The following is an 8,765-nucleotide window of genomic DNA, read 5'->3' on the forward strand; positions in this document are numbered from 1 at the left end:
CTGTAAGCCATCTGTGCGGAGCAAGGAGTGTATAAATTATGCCAGCATGTGTGAGACAAAGGCAGACATAGTGTCATAGCTGGGTGTTCTCACCTAAGAGAAAACCACCAGGGTCAGCTCTTTATGAATTTGAAGTTTTTTATTGAGTCACACAGACCCAGCCAGGGGCATGTGTAGAAGGAGAGGCGGGCAGGCCTGCTTTTCGTTCTGCCCGGCTCCTGCATGGCTAGCTTTATCCGACTAGCTTATGCCCAGAAATAACAACACACAAATCGTATTCATTTAAACACTGCCTGGCCCATTAGTTCCAGCCTCTTCTTGGCTAACTCTCACATAGTGATTAACCCATTTCTAATAATGTGTGTAGCACCACAAAGTGGTGGCTTACCAGGAAAGATTCAGCATGTCTGACCTGGTGGCTGGCTCCATGGCAGCTGACCCAGAGAGGAGAGGCATGGCGATTGCCTAACTTCCCTTCTTCCCAGCATTCTGTTCTGTCTACTCCACCTATCTAAATCCTGCCCTATCAAAAAGCCAAGGCAATTTCTTTATTAACCAATGAAAGTAACAAATAGACAGATGACCCTTCACCATCAGGCATGCACTTTTGTGACTACCAGGACAGAGGCAGCACTGAGCTGAGTGGGCTGAGAGGGAGTGGGGGGTGAAGGGAGAATTATAAAGGTAAAACCCAGAGGGTTGGTGCCTCCTTTTGACGTAGCTGCAATGGCTGTTAGCAAGCATGACTGGATATGAACTTCTAATAAGAATAGGGCATAGTTGTATCACCATGGACTCACTCTGACGGAAAGCCATTTCCAGAAGCAGAACAATGCAGGTTAGCAGAAGTTCCTGTAAGTACCGCGTGCCTGAGGGTAATGCTGACCTCAGTTTAACTGGAGGTCAGGCCAGGATTTAACAAATATGCTGTCCTCACTTCAGTGGGAGGCGTATATTAGCTTGGGACGTGCACAGGACAGACTTATGCCCATTGACTTCATTTGTTTAGTTAGATTTATAATACTCTGGCCAGAACAGCACCAAAGGTTATTTTAATAGTCACATGGCATGAAGGTCTTTTGTGGACCCTCATCTCCCCAGGAGAAAAACATGTTTACAGTTGCAGTTTCAGCTCAGTGGGTTTTAGGGGCAATAACAACAACAACAACAACAAGAAGGAATGAGTAAGTCACGCTGGGATGTGGTCCAGGCCTAGAAGGCGCTCCTGTCAGTGGGTGATACAGACTCACAGATGATCACAGCAGCAACTGGGAAGCAGCAGGAGTGCCTCTGAGGGGCAAGCAGTGGGCAAGCTGCCTATCTCTGGCTGAGGGGAGTTGAGGGGTGTGGGGTGGGGAAGGCATTTCCCTGAGAAGCTGCAGTCTCTTCAGGATTAGGAAGGATGAGCAGAGCTGACCCAGAGTACAAGTTTCTCCAGCAAACAGCGAGGGGCGTGTGGTGGTGGTTCTGGGCAATGCAGGGCTTCACTCCAGAAAGTAGCGCTGGGAATGTGGGGTTTTATTTTGCAGACATCAGGAGGCAGAGGCTTTAAAACTTTTAAAGGACCGAGCTCAGAGCCTGCTTCAGGATGGACAAAGTGTGCAGAGTTGCTGGAACTAATTGGGTGGCTAAAATATGCATCCTTCAAACGCCGTGGAGTAGCTTTATCCTGTCCTGCAACCTTAATATTATCTTTAGACACAGGTGATCCAACTTGTGATGTATAGCCACCCAATATATATGGAGAGAGAGAGAGAGAGAGAGAGAGAGAGAGAGAGAGAGAGAGAGAGAGAGAGAGAGTTTAGGCGAGTGGCAGTTTCTAGCCACTGGGGCTCTCTTCCTCTAAAGTCAGCCAGGGTCTTCTCATTCTGCCTTCTTGTTGGACCAGATATTGAGTGTTTCTTACATTTTTTTTTTCAAATCCCCATCTACGTCTCCTTCTTATCTTGCTCTCACCAAAATGACTTTTGAGAGCTCTGCTTTGGCCAGGGCCCGGCCTTTTCTGGGGCTGTAGCTAGGCTTCCCGGAGGTAGTGGGGGCCCTAGCACGTATCAAGGTGGGGTTGATTGGCAATGTGTCAAGGCGGGGTTGATTGGACATGTGCCACCCTCTGCTCAACCCTAAACAAGACTTCTGAAGGGTGGGGCCTTGGCTCTCTTATTTAGAGCATCTACCCCTCTTGACTCTCAGAAGGGAGAAAACTACATCTGCAAGATGGGTGTCTTCTGCATCCGTGTCTCCACTGGGTGCTCGATGTACGCGGGCTCCACAGACAAAGTCCACCTGTGCATGGAGAAGCATCTCTCGGGTGCGGAACTCGGTGAGCTTCACAGAGCTGAGGCTAGGCTGGCAGGGGGTAGGGTGGGAGAGTGGGGGAGGGTAGGGGGTGGGCGGGGGAGGGCAAGGCCAGAGAAATCCCAAGGAGCCCTGTGCTGGTTCCTTAGCTCCATGGAAGGCTCTCACAGCCCTGGGAAGCAAAGCGCATGCAGAGAGGCACTCCGTGAGTGCTCAGTAGCTGTTGGCGGCCGCCTGGCGGGAATAGTCCTGTACATCCCTCATTTCACAGAACTCTGCTGGACAACTATCTGTAGTGCCGGCTGTCGGACCTCTCTATTTTTAGAAGTTAGAATTTCCCATCTTCTCTGCAGATCCTGGATCTTTAATCTTAGGGCCGAGTGGGTAGGAAGGAGGGTGTGGGGTGCACAATACTCTGTGCTGTCCCCTGTTTATGTGTGGCTGGTCTTGCTTTCCTTTTCTTCTTAGGACTCTCAGATCCTTCCAGATCCGGATGCTGTCTTATGTTCACTTCAAAGGAAGATAGAGAAATAAGGCACTTACTGGGCTTCTCCCTGTCTTGCTCTTCATCTATACAAGTATTGAGCAAGCTGGGTCAGTTCTGTTCCCCAAGCATTTCACCTGAGTTTTGCCCAGTCCTTGGCCACCAGCGAATGTCCCCTAGACCTGCTAGACTCCAGGTCACCTTGAACATTCCTACTTTAAGACAGCCTGCCTGTTAAAGCCTTCCAAGGTCTCCAGTACTTCCTCTGTACTAACTGCCAAACTTCTTGCTTATTCTATGTCCCTCAGGATCTGGTCTTGTGTGGTTCCCCAGCCCTAGCTTCACGGCCCAGGTGTCATGGAGGCTTGGGGCAGGGCACGAAGACACAGGTGCAGGGGACCGGCAGGCTGGCTGAAGGAAGGTGCTGGTCCTTTCAGCCTTTTCTCTCTCCGTGGACTCTACCTGGTGTCTACTCGTCCCTGACCTCGTTCTCTCTATCCGACCCTCTCTTCAGTCCAGGTTTCTGCTTAGAGACCGTCCTCTTGAAATTCTGGCTCAGCCTACACGGAATTCTTATGGATCGTTTGCCTTGGTGGGGTCTCCCATCTCACCTGTGCTCTCGCTGGGCTTCAGGCAGGGTTTCACCCGCCCCCAGCCTACCTCCAAGGGGATAAAGGGGAGGAAGGAGGGAGAGGGTACCTTTTCATCTTCTGTCCCCAGCGCTCTCATCTTGGTTGAGGCAACAACCCAGAGTGATGTCGTGGGGCCCTGCTAGTGCGTCCTCCCTTTCTCTTTCTGGCTTCCTTCGCGTGGCTTTCCCTGTGGCCCAGTGGAAGCAGAACTCAGCTTGGACACCCTGTCCTCTGCCCCTTGTGTTTGCCTACAGGAGGTGGAATTCCAGGTGGATGTGTCAGAGCACCTGGGGCCCCTGCTGTTCGTGAAAGTGCAGAAACTCCATTACTTTCTGGATGACGCCTGGTTCTGCAACTGGATCTCTGTGAAGGGCCCGGGAGACCAGGGAGCAGAGTACAGGTTCCCTGCATCCTGAGCCTCCCTGAGGGCACCGGTTTGCAGAGGGGTGGGGCCTCAGTTATGTGAGGAAGACCGGGCAGGGTGGGAACTGGAGTCTGGAGGTATGTGTGTGTGTGGGGGGGGAGTTGTTTGTTTTAAAGGAGTTGTCAAAGAAGTGTGTTGCTGGAGCTGGCCCAGGTGCCATGGAGGCTCGGGGGAGGGGCGTGCAGATGCAGGCACAGGGGACAGCCCTAGCTGGCAGGGACCAGAGAGAGACTCCCAGTAGACATCCCAGAACGCCTCCCTCGTCCACATCTAGGCTGCACTGTGGTTGAAGACACTCAAGGCCTGTTCAGGAAGCATAGAGAAGAGGAACTGGAAGAGAGAAAGAGTCTGTACCGGTGAGCCCGACTCCAGTGACCCACGGTGATTAGCTGGGCAGCTCCTGCAGAGCCCAGTCTGATGTTGTTTCCGCCCGGCAGGTGAGACAACTGGAAGAACGGTGGTATCCTGAACGTGGCCGCGACCAGCTTGTCTGACCTTCCTGTAGATGAGCGATTTCGAGAGGACGAAAAAGTTGAATTTGAAGCTTCGAGGGTTTGGGGGTAAGAGCCAGGGTGCCTGGTGTGAGGGGAGGCGAGCTGGTCTAGCCTGTGGCACAGTCACCGTATGGTTTGGTTCTAAGTATAACTGTTGAGCCCTTTCTCCCATTCTTCCCTGAAGGAAAGCAGATGTCCTTCTCAACTTTCCTATAAATTCTCTGACCTCCTGGAAAGACCTAGATGACTTCACATGGGTTTTCAAGCTTGGCCACACCAAACTGGCTGGTTAGTTCACTTACTCCAACATCACTCTTACCCCCAAGTCCTTCCCAGTGCAGGGAGATGAGAAAACCGGGTTGGGGTGGGGGCAGAGGCTTTTGTCTCTCTGGTAAGTCTGGGCCAAGCTGGGATGATTTGGCGGGTGTGGGAAGGACCAAGAATGTGGATCTTAGATACACTCACCTCCCATCCCTAGAGCGGGTTCGAAGCTCCTGGAAAGAGGATGCTTTCTTTGGGTACCAGTTTCTCAATGGTGCCAACCCCACGGTGCTGAGGCGATCTACTCAACTTCCTTCCCGTCTGGAATTCCCTCGGGGGGTGGAGAAGCTGCAGGCCGAACTGCACAAGGAGCTGGAGGTGTGAACACGGGGTGGGGGTGGGTTGCCTAGAGAGACCAAGCAGGGAAGCGGAGGCAGCACTGTGCCAGCCCTTGCTGCTCTCATATTCACTGTGGAGTCTCAGAAGTCCCTGCTGGTTGTCAAGAGGGGGATCCTGCAGGCGAAATCCCAGACCGATCTGGAGAAACAGATGTGGCTTTCCTACTACAGGAGAGTGGATGGCGGAGGATGGCAGTCTTAGTCGGGGTAGAGACAAACTGAAAGTTGGGAAATGGTCCCAGAGGCCATAGGTCCAGAGGGATGCAGGGTAAGGGGATCCAGGTCAGGGCTGGTGTTGTTAATTAGGAACAAATATGGGACAGAGACAACACTCATGGGGCAAGACAGACCTGCACCTGAATCCTGGTTTTGCTGTGTTAAGCAAGAATTCTCTGATCTGTTTCTGCAGGGAAACAGGCCAGTGGGAAAATCACCCTGCCCCTGGCCTGTCCCCGAGCCCAGGACTTAGCACTCTCCACCCCCATGATTCTGGGTACTTCCCCTAGACTAGCTCTGCACACGCTCCTAAGACCCCATAGACCCCGCCCCTCTGCTCAGCCCATTCGTGTCTCTCCATCCAGAGGTCACTGCAGGAAACAGGTCGATTTTCTTCTTTCTCCTCTCTTTGTTGGGCACCCAGGGTGGGAAGAAGACTCTCCATACCAACAGCAGCCCCCATTTCTCTCCCTGTGCAGGAAGGCACTCTGTTTGAAGCCGATTTCTCCCTTCTGAATGGGATCAAGGCCAATGTCATCCAAAGCAGACAGCAGTACCTGGCTGTCCCTTTAGTCATGCTGAAGCTGCAGCCAGATGGGCAACTCTTGCCCATGGCCATCCAGGTGAGCGGACCTGGGGGTGTACCCCAGGGTGGCCTCCTCTGATGAGCCTGCTGCCCAGGTTCTCTCTCCCTTCTCTGTAGTGCCATTCCCTAAGCACTGAGGAGGCACCAGAGGAGGAGATGGGCAGGCTCTGACTTTAAGGGGTGTGTGGCTGGAGAGACAGGCTCCTTAGCTTGTGTAAGCTCCGATGCCAAGGATAGAACCAGTCCAGGAAGGATCCTGGGAAGAGTGTTGGGGGATGGGTGGCCTCTATCCCCAGAGCCCTAGGAGGAGAAGGCTGGAGACTTCTGGGGATTGCACCGAGATGAGAAAGGCCAGCTAAGCTGAGCTCAGGAGGCGGAATGTGGGCCACTGGGAAAGGCGTTCCTCCACATTTTCAGTGTTAGAATGGATAGATGAAGGGGGTTATTAACGCTGGGTTTAGGGTCTCAAGTTAAGACTTGGGGGGCCGTCCCAGGTGAGTAGAAGTCATAGGGAAGAAGAGGAAGTAGAACAGAAGGAGAATCAACTGAGCTAGAGTCAAGGACACAGGGAAAGTGGGAGTCAGGCAGGTTTCTCCAGAAACAGAACACTGAGGCCAGAGAGACACCCACGTAGGCTTTGGTCCTGCCAATCTTGAGGTCATGAGGACACATACAAATCCTCTAACTAGCTGCTGAAACCTGGAGACTTGGACCTTTGTGGACAGGAGGTGTTAAAAGATGAGGGAGAGACCAACATTTCTACACAAGTGTGGGATGGAGACCACTGAGCCCCTAACACGCAGCTCCTCACTCAACACTCTGGCTTTGCTTCAGCTTGAACTGCCCAAAACTGGATCGGACCCACTGCCAATTTTTACACCCGTGGATCCCCCAGTGGACTGGCTCCTGGCCAAATGCTGGGTCCGTAGCTCTGACATGCAGCTGCATGAGATACAGTCTCATCCCCTGAGGGGACACCTGATGGCTGAAGTCTTTTCTGTGGCCACCAGGAGGACCCTGCCTTCAGTGTACCCTGTTTTTAAGGTAATGTCTTATTCATTATTGTTCTGCCTGTGTTTCTATCTGCCCAAGACACATTCTGGCCCCTGAAACATCCCTCTGTGGCATCTCAGGGTCCAGGGAAGTAAGATGAGTGGTAGAGATGAATGAGCAAGGGAATGGGAGGTGGTCTCCTCTACATTTCAGTGATGATATTAATTCCCAAGGGGGTGTGATGAAGGTAACTCCCAAGAAAAGGTGTAAAGATTGTATTCTTTTAATATACAAAACATAAATATACACACAGTACAATAACAGATGCAAATGATTTAGAGATTCCATCCAATCAGAGAAGACCGTGCACAACCACTACAGATTCCTTACAGCCTTCTTTGAAAGGTTCTGAAACTGTAAGGGGAACACTCATCCATTGCTGGTGGGAGTGCAAACTTGTACAGCCACTTTGAAATCAGTATGGCAGTTTCTCAGAAAAGTGGGAATCAATCTACCTCAAGACCCAGCAATACCACTCTTGGGCATAAACCCAAAGGACGCTCAATCATGTCACGTGGATGTTTGCTCAACTACGTTCATAGTAGCGTTATTCATAATAGCCAGAGACTGTAAGGAACCTAGATGCCCCTCAACTGAAGAATGGATTTTAAAAAATGTGGTACATTTACACAATAGAGTGCTACTCAGTGGTAAAAGACAACGACATCTTGAAATTTGCAGGCTAATGGCTGGAACTAGAAAAGACTATCCCGAGTGAGGCAATCAATTCTTGAAGGAAGAACAGGGAAGACTTGAGGGGTGGGAGTGGAGTGTAATGTTAGACTCTGTGAAAACCTTGAAGTCAGGGGAACATACTATAGTTTCCATAGCAGAACTAGAGTCTGGCAGTGTAGGTGCTAGGAGGAGCCGTGGGCAGTGGGGTGAGGACCATAGGCCAGGAAAGCGAAGGCTCTTCTGAAATTGCTGCTGGAGGCTCTTCAGTAACCCAGAGCAGGGTCCTGAAGGTGACACCACAGAAAGGCCAGCTTCTCACTGGGAGCCTACCCCCCCCACCCCCGCAGAGGCCACACCTCCACTGGTCCTTGCTCCTCAGAAACCACATCCTTTTCCTTGGAGTCCTCTATCTCCCTGGAGCCCATGCCCTTCTGGGAAGCTGTGCCCCATTCCTTAGGGGCCACACCCTTCCTCTTGGGCCCCCACATCTTTGGTTCCTTGCTCAATGCTTTTACATTTTTACAGGTTTTTTCCTCGGTCTCATATAGAGAACAGCCCAAGTCTCCTTGCTTTCTGCCAATAAACTTTGTAGACACTCAGGTTTGTTACAAACGGACTTGTAGGATGAAAACCAAGAGGCCTGGCCTTCGTGAGGGTTGACACTAGAGCCAGGCCCCTTAACTTTCCGTGGTTGCTGAGTGGGAAGTGAGGTCATGGGTTACGAGCTGCATTACACGCGTGTATGTAAACATGATTTCTTGCCACAGACATAGTCTGACAAATACATGTTTCTGTCTCTCTGTCCTTCCCTTCTCCTTTCAGCAGGGTCTCTAGGCTGACCTTGACCTTGATCTTCTCTGGCCTCAGCCTCGCAAATCCAGGGTCCACAGCTGGGCACCCCGTTCTAAGGTTAACACCTATGTTTTCTTATGACAGGTCATTAAGAGTCAGTAAGGCCAGGTATGGTGGTGCACACCATTAATCCCAGCTCTCAGAGAGGCAGAGGCAGGTGATCTGTGAGTTCAAGGCCAGCCGGGGCTGCGTAGTGACACCCTGTCTCAAAACAACAACAACAACAACAACAACAACAACAACAACAACAACCCATACCAAGCTTAGCCTCCTGACTGGTGGGACCTGGCTATAGTAAAACACTTTTGTCAGAATGACTTAATGAAGATTCTTACAAACAAAAGATTCTGAAACAATACACAGGGTAAGTTTACACTTGGCGAGAAGGAGGCGTC

The 8,765-nt window shown here is 51.4% G+C and overlaps 1 protein-coding gene across 1 annotated transcript; it reads left to right on the forward strand.

Moving 5' to 3' along the window:
* The first annotated feature begins 2,214 nt into the window (after positions 1-2,214).
* On the forward strand, positions 2,215-8,472 carry LOC102002172 (arachidonate 15-lipoxygenase-like). Its single transcript, XM_013347047.1, is given in 10 exon segments — positions 2,215-2,349; positions 3,666-3,816; positions 3,819-3,845; positions 4,110-4,191; positions 4,273-4,395; positions 4,514-4,617; positions 4,808-4,968; positions 5,684-5,827; positions 6,625-6,834; positions 8,455-8,472. Coding segments are annotated over 10 exon segments (1,155 nt in total).
* The last annotated feature ends 293 nt before the right edge of the window (positions 8,473-8,765 follow it).

This window comes from Microtus ochrogaster, chromosome 7 (assembly GCF_000317375.1).
Source record: "Microtus ochrogaster isolate Prairie Vole_2 chromosome 7, MicOch1.0, whole genome shotgun sequence".
Taxonomy (NCBI): Eukaryota; Metazoa; Chordata; class Mammalia; order Rodentia; family Cricetidae; genus Microtus; species Microtus ochrogaster.